The 16,656-nt window shown below is 47.1% G+C and overlaps 1 protein-coding gene across 2 annotated transcripts in view; it reads left to right on the top strand.

The window, feature by feature from the left end:
* Positions 1–16,181, top strand: part of TP63 (tumor protein p63) — a 67,485-nt gene extending 51,304 nt beyond the window's left edge. For both annotated transcript variants that reach the window (XM_063408628.1, XM_063408626.1), the window contains exons 9-12: positions 9,890–10,047; positions 10,926–11,070; positions 11,855–11,948; positions 13,171–16,181. In XM_063408628.1, coding sequence (XP_063264698.1) covers positions 9,890–10,047; positions 10,926–11,070; positions 11,855–11,948; positions 13,171–13,467 — 694 coding nt within the window. In that variant the 3' untranslated portion in view covers positions 13,468–16,181. The remainder of the gene's footprint in view (positions 1–9,889; positions 10,048–10,925; positions 11,071–11,854; positions 11,949–13,170) is intronic.
* The last annotated feature ends 475 nt before the right edge of the window (positions 16,182–16,656 follow it).

The raw sequence follows: 16,656 nt of genomic DNA, 5'->3' as shown, positions 1-16,656 counted from the left end.
CGGCGGTAGTGCTTGGGATCTTGCGCGTTCCTCTGTCAGCTCTCGTGGCAGGAGGCTGTGGGTATAGCTCATTCCTCTGCAGGGTTAGCACGGGGCCAAGGCACCACATAAGTCCCCCTCGAGCCTGTAGGGATTTATTTCAGCGCCTTGGCTTTGTCTCAGGACTGCTGCAATACCGCAGCTTTCTGCCAGATCTCTGCGTGTGTTCACATTTCGACCTGTGTGTTTTTAGTGTCAGCTGGAGTCTTGTGGAGGTGTGAAAAAAACCTTTTGCCAAAACGTCTGGAGCATCCAGGGGCTCTGGACTCTTCTGGGGCATTTAAAAATCTCATTATTATTATTTACTTTTATCAGTCATCTGTGCTGTTTGTATATATACTATAGGTTGTATTTACTGGCTCCTAGGCATTGTGGCCTTGGTGTGCTCTGCTGCTTGTCTTCAAAGCTTTACCTGAACCACAGCCATTTCAGCTGAGAAGTGGTTTTGTAAGCAGAAATGGACAGCAGCAGATGACAGCTTTCCCTTGGTGCTGACAGTTGGCTTTGCCATAATTACTTTTTTCATTCTTTCTATATCAGTAGGATGGGTTCCTAGCAAATGAGGTTGGTATTTGTGTTACCTTCAAGACCAGCATGTAGGAATCCAGCCATTTAATTTAATGAAACTTCTTTTGGCATGTCTCCTGGCACTTGTCCAGGTGTATACTCATTTTTCTCAGTTGCTGAGTGTGCTCAGATGCAGGGGAGAAAGATTAAGAGCTTTTAAGGGTGCCAGGAGTATGCAGAAAAATAACTTGTGGTGTTTGTCCAGAGCTGCTGCAGTTGTCTCTGCCGACAGCCTGCCATCCAGGAGGGTCTTCTGTGCTGAAATGCATACTCAGGCAACAGTTTCTTAGGTGCACTTCGGGTTTTGGTGCTTTTTCCTAAATAATCCATGGTATGACTTAATATCTGAAGGAATGTGTTCAGGGCAAAGGGATGTTTAGGCTGAAAACATGCTAAGATGCAATTGCACCCCAAAGAAGAAGCTTCAGGTCTCAATGTAAGTAAGAATGGGGAGAGCAACTGCTTTGTAGGGAATGGTTTGGGTAAGAGCAGCCTTGCATGTGAGCAGGTTGCTGGAGATGTCTTGCCACTGCTTCCTTGTCAGGCTGGCCAAACTCAGGAGCACAGGGACTCCTTTTTGAATCTTTTGTGACCTTTCACTCTGTATGCAGGGATGTACTTTAGAATTTTGGTCCCAGTTAATCTGTAGTTCAAGGCAGGTGTGAAAAGTGGGAGCTGGGGAAGTGTGTGCGCGGTGACCAAGGTGGAATGTGTTGGAAGCTGTAGGTCCCAGCAGGGCTCTGTGGGAATGGAATGTTTGAAAGTTGCTTTTCACTCTTCCTTCTCAAAATGGAGCAGCATCCACATGTGCTCCAGAATCACACCTTGATGGAGAACCTGCTGGATTCTTCAGTTTACTTTTTGGGGCACTGGTTAACATAGAAAATCTATCTAGGTGTGTGGAAAGGGGTTTCCCTATCACTCCTACAATGTGGAAAGCTTCATCTTTTTTGAATAGTAACAAAAACAAGGTTGAGATGATCGTGGTGAAAGTTAGTTTTAAAGATATAAATGTCATCTTGGAAAGCAACTGTGTAATGGCTCTTGTGCATATACAGAGCAGTGTTGCATTTGACAGGCCAGCAGATGCAGCTGTCTGACTGTTCTGGAATAGAAAGGACAAATCTGGTGACAATTAGAATTCTTCTGTGTCCCACTGGATGACCAAATTACTGCAATGCTCCACATTGTGCCAGACCACAATGTTTCTCTGTCTCATCTCCTCTCTCTGCTTGCTCCTTTGTGCATGATTTTCTCCTATTTCCTGTTATGCCAAATACCTTCATGATCATAGGTGGGAAGTTGAGTTTTTTTCCATTTGGTTTCTATTCTTCATGTCTCCTGGGGCCCATACTTGAACAGCAGCACCCACATTTATTTAGAAGAGTTCATAGTCTGCTACCATTTGTGTAAAACATAGATTTACCAGATGATTACTGCTGCAAGAGATACCAGAGGGGGCTCATGCTTTGGTGAGGGAATGTTTCCTCAATACTCCCAGGGAGCTACCTGCACAATCTTTAAAGAATTCACTAAAAAACAATTTCATGTGGTGCGTTTCACCCTGCTGAGCTCTGTTTTCAGAACTCTCTGTATTTCAGTTTCCTGCAGCAGAGAATCACAGAATATTTCAAGTTGGAAGGGACCCATAAAGTTCATAAGGAACACTAAGCCCAGCTCCTGTGATCGAAGGGTTTTCACAAAGTCTTCCAATGGCTACCAAGAAGAGGGCTCTTACATCCTAGTGAGATCTTGCACCCCAGCAAATACTCCTTTCCTGTCAGCAGGGCTGCAGCTACGAGCCCACTGGCTGTCTTTCAATCTAGTGAGCAGCACAACTCATTATCCAAATGAGAAGGGATCGCCCTCATTAGTGAGCTGTGACAGAACTGAGCTATCCAATGCCTGGAGTGCCCCCGCTGAGCTCTGAGCTGCAAGATCTCAGTGCTTGCTGTTGTGGGAAGGGGGCTGGTGGGGCAGGCATTCTTTGTACCTTTACCTCATTAATCTTGCTTTTGGTGTGAGAGCTAACAGTGGATTTTTGCATGATCTGGTTTGGGTTTGTAGTGCTGTGCTTGCATGTGAACTCCAGGCACCTGGATAGTGTTCTCACTACAGAATGGCCCAGGTGAAAGGACCCAGGTAGAAGTGCTGTGTGTGCTCTGAGGATACGGTTCCCTGTGCATCAGCTGGTGGCCCCAGGGACCCCTCAGCTTTTCAAATTTTCATACTGTAATCAGTATGGCCAATAGGCACTATTCTCCCTCTCTAGCAGCAGCTTCTGGTTTTGAAGTGATTGTAGTTAGAAGTGGACTCAATGGAAGCTGCTACTCCTTTTCCCCTTTGGTTTGCTTTTTGTTCCTCCTGTGTTTGTCACTGGAAACATTATCAGGGCCTTATTTGTACCCATGAGACCAGGACAGGATCAGATTTCCCTATCAACTGGTTGTTTTCCCTTCCTTGCCAAGCACTCACTTGTGCCTGGGGCTTTCCAGCTTCCTAAATCTGTTACATATCCTCACTGTAGGTGCTAAGACATCTGCTTTTTCCCTCTTTGAAAGCTCATACTGTGATCATGAAGGTGGAAAGTGACTGTTCCTCTCTTGGTGGCTGGCAAAGGGTCCTGTACATTCATCTTTTTCTTTTCTCTGGTTCCTTCTTTACAGTCTCCTTTCGGCCTGCTTCAGGAGTGAACTCACGGACTCAAGGAGAGACCCTCCCAAACAGACAGATGCCATCCTAAAACATTCCAGCCCCCCAAACCCATCAGTGTATCCATAAACCGAGCTGGCACGGTCACTTTGCCCAGCTGGCAGGACTAGGAACAGTGGGGCAAACACACAGCCTGATAGCAGCAGAGGGAATAGTGAGAGCAAACTTCTGAAGGGACTCAAACTTTGCAAAAACAACAGACACTTCTACAGACCTCTTAGCTGTTAGACCATAGCACTGCGAGGTCGGGAACCACGATGTCGTCTGTCTTGGTGTAACTTTTTCTTCTCTGTTTTTGTAACGTGTTGATACTCTTTCTTCTTACTTCTGTATTTGTGTAACTGGGCAGGGTTTCTCTGAGCAGGTCTCAATTTTAAAATGCCTTTTGTCTTGTTTAAGTTAAAAAATGTGTGCATGGACTGGGGGGACGGAAGCAGAGGATGTGTGTTTAAATGGTCTGTGATAGTCAATTTGGCCTGTTTCAGTGCTGGTCATGCACTAATGGTGTAAGTAGCTGATGTATTTGTACTGCTGGACAGGGAGAGGTAATAATTTTATGAACTGGCACTGCTAAGAAATCAATTTTTTTTTCTGTAGAAATGCCCTCGACTTTGGCATTATGAGTTGTTTCCACTTATTTCCAACTTTAAAGGGTCTGATGTAGAGTACATCAAAATTGTAAGGAAGGCCATATGACTGAGTTTGCACCAGCACTGCTGGCATTGATCCAGCTTTACTGAACTTGGAGAGTTCCTCCCAACTCTGTGGGCTCAATCCAAATGGTGGGCTGAACTGCATGAGTTGAATGTGTGGCAGAGTTGTAACAATATCCACGTGCCCAGTGTCCCTGTCCCTTGGCAGCTCAGGATGTAAAGGGTAGAGTGTCCAAAAATCCCTCGTGCACCAGCTGTTGGAGCTTGCCCCTTTCCTTACAGGTGTTCAGAAGTTATTAGATGTTGCCTTAGCATTTTCATCAACCCTACTATTTTTGCCTTTCTCTCCAAGCCTCATAGTTCAAAGGAAAGCAGTGGCATCACGTGCTGCAGTTGACTCAGCCCAGTGGCCTCAGGCTGTGTCCACCTTGCCCATTAACCCTGCAGCCAGAGGGTCTTCGTGTCCATGAAGTGCATCTGGGTTTAGCAATTCCTGCACAGAAGACTCTTTCTCAGCAAGGACTTGTAAATTCTCACACTGCTTTTATCAAACTGTCTCTCAAAGCTATTCATACCCGTCTTGGCTAGGAGGGGTTTGTGTCAATCTCAGACTGTCACAAAAGAGGAACAATCAACAGGCAAATGAGATGCCATGGGGTTAAGCTGGCCACGCTGAGCATGGCACTGGATGTGGGTACTTCCATGAGGGAGGAGGGATTTGAGGGTGGACATTTTGCCCATCGAGAGGTGCTCAAATATCTTTACATGAAGAGCAGCCCCTGATGCTGGGAGAGAATTGTTCTTCAACCCACATTCTGGGGCATTGCTTCTGAGGAACCCTCCAGCGTTCACAGCAGCATGACAGAAATGTGAGGAATGTTCTGAAGGTATGCCAGCAACAGTGGCTGGGGAGCAGAGATTGGTTGCAAATGCCATTGATCAGCAGCTCCTGAGAAGCTCAGGAGGCTGTATAAATCCTCATGGGGACCTGTGTGCCCTGCAGTGCAGTCTGCTGGATTTATCTGGGGCAGATGCACACGCAGCTCTGACAAACTGGAGGTTAGGCCATGTGAAGAGAAGGTGCCTCCCAAAGGCAGCGCAGGCCTCCTGGCCACCCACTGAGGAAAAAAACCCTGATGCAGTGGGGGAAGATGCTTATCTCTGGCCATCACATCATCTGCTTCCAGGCAGCAGAGCGGGGATCTGAGCAGGTGATGACTCATACTGACATCTCCTTTGGGAGCCATATCCCATCTCTGGCTATCTCCAATGTCTTAGCAAGACTTACTCTACCAGTGTGGAGGAGGGCTGATGGGAAAGAGCCCCCAAAACTGGGGTTAAGTATATAAATAACAGCTAATTAAACACTAGCAGTGTCTTTTTCATGCAGTTGCAGCTCTACTGTTGTTCCTTGTGTAAAGCTAATTAAAATCAAGTGCCTTGTTACCTTGCTTGGAAATTCCAGGAAGTTCTTTGAAATCACAAAGCAGGTCACTATTGTTCTGTGCCTTTTTATTTGGGAAAAGAAAGGCAGTGTGATTCCTTTCCCTGTGAGAGGTGGGAACCTGAACTGTAAATGCAGCCTAGACATAGTGTTATGTTTGGCACTGTTTTCTGCTCTTGCAGTGAAGGTTTATTCCTGGATTTTTGCATTGTCTCCTTCTGGATGGCAATATGGAGGTACTGTGACAGGGAAATACTGATCTGTATCTAGAGCACTGCTCCTGGGCCTGTCCACCAGCAAGTTTGAGGAGGCAGCCCACCAGAAGATAGAAGGCATCCACAGCCTGCACTGGAAGATTCCAGTTCATCCTTTGGTGTGGCCTCTAGGAAATGCCTTGTACTGTAATGGGCAATACAACATCTCAGACTTCCACTGAACAAGAATGTAAATTATTTAGATCCTGCTGTTTTATGGAAAGCCTTTCTGATTTGTCCCATTTGGCTATAAAAGGATGATGAATGTGATGCTGATCTTAGTGGTGATTTGATTTGCTTTCTGACTACCAGGTGGTTATATTAGAAGGTGCTATTCTGTTTTTCTTTTATCAAATACCTGGAGCTGAAAGCAATTGAGTTGCTTTATAGTCTGTCCTCTGCAGATAAAATGAAAGCTTTTTCCCAGCTGTCTTTTAATTGCTTCTTTGCCATCTCTGTGTCTTCAGGAACGTAAGCCTTTTCCTTTCAAGGAATAACCAAGTGGACTAACTGGGCCTTATCAGGTAGTCAGGTTATATCAGTCTGTGTCAACTGCTTGATATATATCCACTCCCTGTATTACAGCTCCATTCCCTGGAGAGCAGATTGCATCCAGAGCCTGCCTTGAGAAATTCCCATAGCTGAAATCTAAGGGGAGTCATTACTGCCACCCTTGTCCCTGTGCTGTAGTTCCTGTCTGCCCAGTAACTACTGGAACTCCTCCTTTCTGTGCTCCCAGTGAGGTACCAAGCCTTCAAACCACTGGAAAGATTGAAGAGATGATCTGTTGTTTGCTTTAGAACAGCAGCAGTTCAGGATGTGGGGAGCAAGGGCACCCCTCTGCTTTTTGGTGTCCTGCTGCTTCATGGGCCTTCAGAGCAGATGAGTGAAACCAGGCATCATCTGTGTCACTTGTGTGCCCTTGTTACACTACACCAGTGACACCCCAGTGTTCTGCAGCCCTGTGGGAAACCTTGCTTTAAAAACCACTGTCCATGAGCACAATGGGTGGTGTGAACCTGGGATGTGATCCTTGGTGGGGCTTCTGACAGGGAGGGCAGACACTGCCCTGGACAGCTCTGGCTCCACTTGTGTGTCTCTGCACTGACTGGCTCTGGGTATGCAGGGACAGCAAACTGCAGGCACAGGGGCTTGGGTGAAATCTTAAACTCTGAGCCTGAACTGCCCAATCACATTTAATGAACCTTTGATGTCATTTAAGGCTGCTTGCCTGGCTGTGTGCTCCTCTAGTGAAGGAGGACTCTGGTCTGCTCAGTCAGGTACTTGGTCTATCCCAGCAGCTTGCTGCCTCTGGTGAAGGGCTGGTATCCAGTGAGCTGGGAAAATGTAGAGTTACATGAGGTAGCCTGTGAGTTGAACTTTTTTCATAAATGGGACAAGGAAGTTCCTTCCTGACCTCTTGAGATGATCAGTATATGCCTTGAAGCATGAGAGACTGATTGCCCTCATATGAGCTTGCATAACTACAAATGTTATTTGCTAAATAATTACATAGCCTCTTGAGAGAGAAAACTCAGTTGCAGAATGTGACTCAGTGCCTTTTGTATCAGACTGTTCCAAGAAGTATAATAGTCTCTTAATTGAAGTCCTTATACCTTGATATTAAAATGCATTTCATTGGCATTGATATCAAAGAAATGTTAATGCTCTGACTTCTAATCTTTCTTGAGACTTAGTAAGTACCATTTGAATGAAAATCACTGTGCATGACATTCTTGTATCTGTTTTTAAAAATCGAGGAAAAAAAGCAATATGTTTTAAATGGCTCTTCAAACACCATGTAGTCCTTGTGCTTAATACCAAAAACATCTTCTTGTGTTTCTAAGGCTCTTGCTATATTGATGTGTGACATTAATTTTCAATAAAATTTTGCATCTTGGTTTATATTGTGACTTCTCTTTGGCTAGATGGCTTTCTGCAGGGCTTTTAAACACCTGCTCATGTGATGGAATAGCTTAGTTGAAACTAGTGTGGGTACAAAGAAAAATGCCTTTGTTTTTCTGTTTTATTCCCTTGAACTTGATTGTGTTAATCTTGACTCTTATGAGTATGAATGAGGTAAGAGTGGAGTCCCTAAGCTGTATGCATTTGTTTTCTGAAGTGTTTTCTAAAGTTTTGGGCTGCCTTGTGTTTGATTGTATTTTGTTTTTCTTTTACCCCCAAAGTATTTTGTAGTCTCCTGATCAGCTCTGCTGAGATCACTTTTGGTGGTGGAAAGGGCCAAGACAGGCCAACTGCTGACCTCAAACAATGCAACTCAATGTCTTTTGGGAAGCCTTTGTTGATTTGATTTGGAATTTTGCTGTGTTCATTGACCTCCTCACTTGCAGATTTTGCCGTAAGAGACTCTTCAGGTGTGTATTAATTTCAGCTGAAGCTCAGTTAAGATAAGTGCCTGAACCCGTGAAGCAGAAATACTCATTGGTCTTAAATCCAGAAGCCTTTTAGGCTAAGGGCCATGTCAACTTGAATTTCATGGCTGGCGTCAACTTTCATAATTGGGGAATTGAAATCTCAGATCTGAATCATTCCCTTCACTCTGAAAAGTTGGGTCTGAACTTCATGGCTTGGTTTCACTTCCCCTTGGGAGTTGCTGCCATTGTTAATATTAATTTGTGAAGCTTCTTGTGCTTTCCACTTCCTTGAGTCTGTGAAGTTTGCTGGGTCTTGTCCTGCATCTTCACTGCCAAAGGACAGTTCACACCCTTCTGTGCCTCCTGTAATTGTGTAATTAGGTAACATTTCTTCAGGGCCTTAGATACTCTAGCCTGTTAGCATAGATGTTTTCCCCACCCAACACTGCAAGTCTTGAAAGTGCAGGAAGCTGGAGACAATGTAATTGTATGGAACTTGACCTTGAGTGCTGAAGGTTTTAATAAATTGTCTAGGAATAAGCCTTTTCTTTCCTTTTACACTTTGCTTATTTGGAGTAATAATTATTCTATTTGCATAGAAGAAAAGCCAGTTCCCAGGAATTGGTGTAACCAGTTATACCCAGATGGGAACAAGTTTCCCAGTGGGAAATAAGATGGGAATGTGCCCTTGGACATTCACCCCGTATGGGGTCAGTGTGATACGAGTGCCAGGCTCTGTGGTGAGCTGGGCGACCTCTGCTCTGCAGGGTGACCACGGCTTGAGGATCCCTATGCCTGGGAAAGCAGGCACATTTCCCAAACCTTTGCCCAGTCCTACAAATACCCCTGGTGTCAGAGAGAGAAAAACCTGCTCCCCTGTGGCATGGCAGTGCTGTGCCAGTCGTGCTGTTGGACGGGCTTTAATGATAATTTTCTGCATATCCCACATAAGACCCCACTCCAGATGGAATGCCACAGCCGTAACTCGATCTGGGAGCTGGGCTGCTGTTCAGGGGCAGCCCAGTCTTGGCAGCCTGGATCACTTACATGGCAGGATTGCAGCTGGGACCCTCGGGGCTGGGCAGCAGGGAGCTCTGGCACGCCTCTCTGGCCCACTCCACCCATATGCTGGATGGACTTGAGGGAGGCTGGTGCTGTTGTCAGGTGGTAGCAGGAACCTGATCCTCTTTGCAAGCAGCCTGCAGAGTTTGGATACCAGGTTTGCCTTAACACCAGCAAAAGCTGCCTGTCGGCATCCCAGGCAGCTCTGCCCATCTCAGTAGTGGTCCCTGGAATGGTGCATGGGATCTGTCTGGAGCAAGGAGCCTCTGGCTGTTACATATGCACCTGAAAATGGCCTGCTTATATGAATAACTAGGAATTTTGGGAAAAAACAAGGTGATAAGCATGACCCAACCTGAAAACTGTTTCTGCAGTTGGGTTTTCAGGGGCATTTAGGATGGTTGGAGATGGTGTCCTCAGCTCTTGTTCCTATGAAAATGTTTTTGACCACAAGGAGAGTTTAACTTAAAAATACTCTTCAAATCTTGACAGATGTTTGCTGGCTTTTCATATATTCTTTTCAACTGAAAAACTTGCATAGACACTTCTCCTTAAGCAAAATGTTTCAACCAAAAGTTAAGCTTTCCTTTTTCTGGTCCTTTACTTCTTTTAAGTGCTGAGAACATCTGGGAAGCCTCTTACTTCCTGCTGACTCGTTCTCCAGTGATCTTTATCTGTGATGCTGCTATGGTGCCAGTGATCTCACTGGCCACGTAGCCCCTTGGGTGCACACTCAACAACCAGCTGCTGTGATCCCCGTGCTAACCTCTCCTTGCTTTGCAGGACCTCCATGCAGTCGCAGTCCTCCTATGGCTCCAACTCTCCCCCACTCAGCAAAATGAACAGCATGAACAAGCTGCCCTCGGTCAGCCAGCTCATCAACCCGCAGCAGCGCAATGCCCTGACCCCAACCACCATCCCCGACAGCATGGGAACCAACCGTAAGACACTCTCATTCCTTCTTCTCCTGTGCCCTGCGTGCTTCCTGCTAGTCTGGACAAGGAGACTTGGCATCTCCACGTGGCTAGTGTTAAGCTGGAGAGCCTGGAGTCATTTGCTGTAAACCTACAGAGCCAAGTAAATGTTGCTCACTGGTGTGCCACGGGGCAAGGCTTCAGCATCCTGCTCAGAGCCTCACAGGGTGAACAGAGCTGCTTCTTGCTGCAGATCTAGCTGGCTGCACTGTCCTCTGGCTTTCGAGACTTGTTTCTTCTTCCTTTCCCAGCAGAGGAGATGCAAACGTTGGCAACATTTTTTTCCCTCAGTCCAATTAAGACAGTTCTTAATTTCAAAGGAAACATCTCGCAGTTCTGTTCCTCCTGGCTGCTGCTGTGTGCTCAGCAGCCCTGTAAATCCAAGATGACAGACATGGCTGGTGGGGGCTGAGTTTTGTTGGGGCTCTTTTGGTTTGTGGTTTGTTTTTTAATTTATTTCAAAACAGCTGGACTCTTGCCCACACCTGTTGCTGAGCCCCTACTGGTGCTCTTGCTGTCTCTGAAAACAAAGCTGTTTGGCTGCTGTATTAGGTTACTCTGCTGGCTCTGTCCTGCTCCTCTCCTGTGGCAGGACAAGCCAGGGTTTCTGTCCAGGCTGTCTGGGAGGGAAGGTGACGTGAGGGTGGCACTTTCTCCTGGGAAGGGAGAGCTCCAGAGGGACTGTCTGTCGTCTGGCCCTTGCCCCTGCCTGAAACTTCTCATGAGCTCGCCCTGTGCAGGGTTTTACAGGGGATTTCAGGCTGCTTCAGCTGTGGGTGCTGGGGATGAAGCCGGGGTCTGGGCATGCCTGGGTAACAATGTGCTCCTCCTTCTTCTCTCTCCAGTTCCCATGATGGGCACCCACATGGCCATGACGGGTGACATGAATGGCCTCAGCCCCACGCAGGCGCTGCCTCCTCCCCTCTCCATGCCTTCAACGTCCCACTGCACCCCCCCTCCTCCATACCCCTCAGACTGCAGCATCGTCAGGTGAGCCCACCCGAAGGGAGCAGAGCCCCTGGGTCACAGCCTGAATGATCCTGGAGCACCGGATCCCACGGGGCCCTTGGCAGTCCCGAGGCTGGCACCCTCTGAGCTTCAAATCCCCACCTCTGAGCAGCTGAGAGAGACAGGGATGTTAGGACTGCAAGAAAGCTGAGGGATGCAGCATCTGTTGGACTGGTGGAGTTTGAGAGTGCCAGGCTGTCTTGCAAACATTTCTTGTTTTTCCTTTTTCCCCTCTGGCCACTTGACAAGCCATGGCTGGGGTCAGAAGCCCCTCTGCCCTTTGTGAGGTCAAGCCAGTTGAAAGATGCTGCCCATAAATTAGGAATCCTTTCCACTTAGGGAAGAATGTGCTGACTGGCAGTGCATGATGTGTCTGAGCCTAGACCCCATGCCTTGCTGGAGCCCTCTGTGCATGCACCAGGCTGCCATGGGCTCAGACACCTTCTGGGTGATGTGACCTGGCAGGAGGGTCTGTGTGAGCCCTCCTGCCTCAAGACCCAGGCTGTGCAGCAGCAGCTCTTGACTGAGGCAAGATGCTGCCATGAGGGCTGTCTGCTGGTGCTGAGCTGGAGGACTCCCTCGTTTGTTTGATGTGGCAGCGATGTGGCTCGCTGGCCTGGGATGTCTTGGATGAGGTCAAGCCAAGGGTGAAAGCTTTGTTTCCTGTTGCTGCAGATTGGCTGAGTGTTTGGTTTTTCTGTGGTTTGGGCTGTTGCAGCAAGGGTGATCCTATTTTCTCTCTCCTTCCTTCCTTCCTCCTCTGCAGCTTCTTAGCGAGGTTGGGCTGCTCATCCTGTGTGGATTATTTCACGACCCAGGGGCTGACCACCATCTATCAGATTGAGCATTACTCCATGGATGTAAGTAACTCCTCACCATTTCCTTTGTTTGCACTCTTGGCCCTGCTTTAGGAACAGGTCAGAAATCCAGACTCAGTACAATTCCATTTTTACCTGATTTGTTTAAGGCTGTTGCACATAGAGATGTTGTGAGGTGAAGAGAGGCTGGACTTAGGGCCAGCACTGTAACTGCCTTGCCTGGCACAGAGAAAGAGTGTCTCCCCTTCCCCAGCTCTGTCTGAGCCCCCGAAGTGGCCCCAGCCCACGTGCCTGTTAATTCTGCAAGGCTGGTTTCAGTTTACACCTCACTCGCCTGCAGACAAGTAGACTCTCCAGAAATGGTCTGCATTTTTCCCTCCCTGCTTCTGTTTTCTGGCCTTACCTTAATCATCTTCCCTTGCCACTGGCATCTCATCCCTGTTTGTTGTTTTCCCTTTTTTACTTTTGCATGGCTTTTGCTGCAGGGTTGCTGCTTCCTCTCCGGGGCCATTGCTCTCTTCTGAGCTGGCTGTCCCATTTTTTTTTCCCCCAAGACTTTGGGAGGCTATGGTGCTTTTGTTCCCTAGCATGGGCTGCCTTCCTTCTGCTGCTGCTCTAATTAGACAAGCTGACCCAAATTAATTGAAGTTGGTTGCTAATTTTTTCAGAAGCTGATACTGTGTATCCCAGAGTTTAGGTAATGCAACCCTCAGGTTTTGCACAGAAATGATGGGGCCTCAAAGTACAAGTTTTCTAAGGCTATGTGTCTGTTATTAAATTTGGTTATGTTAAAGGAATTAAGGCAGTTCCTACAGAGTCACAGCCAGAGCTCTGAATACTGGAGCTCAGGCTTGGATTCTAAAACCCTTTTGCTTTGAAATAAACATGGAAATTGTCAAAGCCTTCAGCAGCCCAGCATCCCCCACCAGCGACAGCCAGCAGATCTCTTTGAGGTTGCCTTGGAGGCCTTGCAGTCCAGTTAAGCTTCCAGCTTTAGGTCACCACATCTTATGCACGAACAGCGTTTTGTGCAACTTAAGAATAGACTTTGTGCCTTCAAAACAGGCCATTGCTGCCTTGTGGCAGCACGTGCCTGTTCCAGAGTGAACCAGCACTGCCAGGAGCAGTGGTTTGTCTTCTGTGCATCGTGGCCACCTGGGCTTCAGCAGCTTTGGTGGTTCTTGGTGGCCCCGAGGCTGTGTTCACTCCTGGAGCCCAGCCTGCCCCGGGATTCCCTTGCTGAGCCCCGCGCCTTGCCTTGCAGGATCTGGTGAGCCTCAAGATCCCGGAGCAGTTCCGCCACGCCATCTGGAAGGGCATCCTGGACCACCGGCAGCTCCATGACTTCTCCTCCCCTCCCCACCTGCTGCGCACCCCCAGCGGCGCCTCCACGGTGAGCGTGGGCTCCAGCGAGGCGCGCGGGGAGCGCGTCATCGACGCTGTGCGCTTCACGCTGCGCCAGACCATCTCCTTCCCGCCCCGCGACGAGTGGAACGACTTCAACTTCGACATGGACGCCCGGCGCAACAAACAGCAGCGCATCAAGGAGGAGGGGGAGTGAGACCCGCGGGCCCCCCTCCACCCCGCCCCGGCCACGAACTGCTCAGCCCTTGGTTTGTCTCCCTTCTGCTTGGTGCTGCACCCCCGGACGGAGGGCGGAGGGAAGCTTCTCGCGCGCTCCCGCTAGGTCATGCCCTGGGTGCCGTCCAGGCCGTGCTCCTGGACTGCAGCCTCCACCACAGCTCTTGCAAGGGGAAGAGCTGAGCAAAGGGGGAAGGTGGGTGGTATTTCCTTGACAACCGTTGGCCTTCTTAAGAAGGCCAACTTGTTTTGAGTTTTCCTTTGGGGAGAGGGCTTCTTTTCTTGACTTTTGAATCTTCACACACCTTGTGGCTGCCCTGACCTGCAAACATGTTTCTCTCGCCCGGTGATCCCACTTTGAAAAGCAGGAAGGTTAAAATAAAATTCTAAAAAGCCAAAAAAAAAAAAAAACCCCAAACAACCAAACGCACCCCAACAACAAAACCAAATGCAAAAAACCCAAAGCAACCCAACCCTGAACTGACAGTTTATCTGAAAAGTAAATGGGAATCAGTCTGCTGAACGTTGCACTTAAACAGCCTCTTCCCGTGGAGCTGAGTGCTCTGTTCATGTGTAATATTCTCCAGCGGAGACAGCACATGCACTTTGCTGGGCAGGCCAGCGCTCACAGCACCTGCATCCTACTTTTTCCTTTTCCCTCGCCTTCTCTGGAAAAACCAAGCCTGCTGTCTTCTTGTTTTGGATATACGTTCATGTGTGTGTCCTGGTTTGCTCCTTTCAGGCTTGGAAGTGTAAATAACGCTACTGGTCACTCTTCAATCCTGCCCCCAGCCAACCTTTAACCGTGCTGTAATACTACTGACATTTAAGCTATAGAATTAGGCTTTGCCACACATGCAGCCTGGCTAGTTTAGCATAAGGATTTGTCCTCCAGTTAAATGGGGGAGTGAGAGCTGCACATCAGTTTGTAGGGCTTCAGCTATCCTAAACTCAGACAACCTTTTGTTTAGACCATGCTAGATTACTTTACTTGGGAGGAAACCAGACTTGTCTTTAGATATATCTGTAATGGGTTGGAACCTGATGTGTTTGTTGCTGTAGGTTAAGTGACAAGCAACTAGAAGTGGATACTAAAAAAATAACCACAAACTGCCTTGAAACAAGGATCATTTCCTGGTATGATGGGTCTTTTTACTTCAATAAGCCGCGTTTACATGAGAAATTGATTTTTCTCTGGTTTTTTTCTTTACTAGTTCTACCACAGTTGTGCTCTGAGGCATTTCCTCTGACTGCCAGTAGTCCTGTGGACAAATAACTGAACAATGTGTGTTTTCATGTTTTTATTAGCCAAGGTACCAAGACTCTAAGGTATACAACTTAAGCTGAGCAGCAAGGCTCAGCACAGCTGCTTTCAAGTTGGCTTGCTCTTTTTAACAGTAAGCCCGACTTTTTTTGTTGGGTTTTTTTTCTGGGGAAAGATGAAAAAAGCAGCTTAAATTAGTTGTTATCCTACTTGCTACAGTTGAATATTCCTGTCTCAATGCAGTGGCTGTTTGTGGACCCTGCTCTGTGTCACATATTTCATTTAAGTCCAATATGGTCAGCATCCTCCATCTGTCTGTTGTGCCAGATGTCTGATCTGTGCCTGATGCCAGAACCGTGTTGCATTCAAAGACTGCCTTTTGGTAGCTGTGCAAGCCTGTTTTGGTTAGCTGTAAATGGTAATGCCAGATGGTTACACTGTCAAGTCTGTATATAAATATTTTTTTGTATGTGTAATTTTTTGTTTTCCTACCGCATAACATGACAATTTTTATTTCCTCTTGGGTACGAGGTCTGACAGTACACAAATAAAATGTTGTTGTTTGTTTTTCTGTTTTTTAATTATTATTTTTATGCAGAAGGCTTACAGTTACAAATCGTGTAACAAATGACGAATCAGTGGATGAATATATTTGTATTTTTCATACTGAGATTACTGTGCTACTTTGCAGTTGAGGGGGGAGCGCACACGTACTGAAAGCCTGTGGATTCATTTTATTTTGTAACACTTCAAAGAGCAGTGTCCTAGATTTCAAAGTATTTAACATGCTCAGTGTGAGAACTTACTATATCTCTTTATTTTTTTCTATATTGTACAAAAGAAGCAAGTCATTCTGCTCTTGACTTGATGCAATGATTAATTCAGCAGGGCAATGTTAGTGTGGGGGAAAGTGTTAGTGCAGATACTTTACAAATCCCTGGAGGTGAATTAGGCTGTGCCCTTCTCACCTCCGAGGTTTTGCATCTCCATTGTGTAGTCCTGAGCTGCTTCAGTATTGTGTACATACATTGATGCAAAAGACACTGTCATTTTTAGGATCTAGGGAGCTTCTGACTTATAAAGGTTAATGCAGTTAATGCTGTGCCCAGAGTTGGTACAAGAACTTCATATCTGCTTTTCAAATCAGAAGCGAGATGGAGCTTCTCTACTGCATCACTAATGATTAAAATATATGCTGTGAAAACCTTCTTTCTACTGTATACCACTATGGAGAATAACTGGGATCTTCAAGAGAGTCTGAACTGCTGTAGCTTTTGCCCGACCCTGTAGAGCTGTGATTTTGTTTTGATGCATCCAAGTGTTATGGCTTAACTGAGCTGAGAATCTGCCAGTGCTTGTAGCAATGACAGTGTTGCCTGCACCAAGACCTCGATGTGTTTTGGAACACCTTGTTGTTGAAGTGAATGAAAATAAAAGCCAAAACTGAAAATGACGCTGAATTCCCAAACAACTTCTTTTCCTCCCTGTGCGCCTGCTTGGAAATGTCCTCCTCTGAGCAGCTGGGACTTAGTGTCACCTTTGCCCGTGGGTGCAGGTGCAGTTTTCTGTCCCCACAGAACCTGTCTTGAGGATGTGGTCGAAGGTGCCATCACACATCCAGCTACTGCTTTTCCTACAGATCCAGCAGGTCAGCTCTGTAAGCCTCCTCCTGGACTGTGAAGTTTTCAGCCTTTGGCATGGCTCTTCTTTGCCCTTTCATCAGACTTCCTTATTTTGTTTCTGAGCAGGGCAGCAGTGAGTCCCACATTCCATGTCCTGCAGGAGGGAGAGAGTGTGTGCTTGGAGCAGGCAGGGTCAGTGCTGCCCTTTGACGTCCATACTTGGGAAATAGCCTTACCCCAAAGTCTTTGTGCATCACCATGTGCATCCTAGCAAAACCACTTC

The sequence above is a fragment of the Prinia subflava genome, chromosome 11 (assembly GCF_021018805.1).
Source record: "Prinia subflava isolate CZ2003 ecotype Zambia chromosome 11, Cam_Psub_1.2, whole genome shotgun sequence".
Taxonomy (NCBI): domain Eukaryota; kingdom Metazoa; phylum Chordata; class Aves; order Passeriformes; family Cisticolidae; genus Prinia; species Prinia subflava.
Note: the sequence above shows the minus strand (reverse complement) of the source record. Positions and strands in the feature narration are given on the sequence as shown.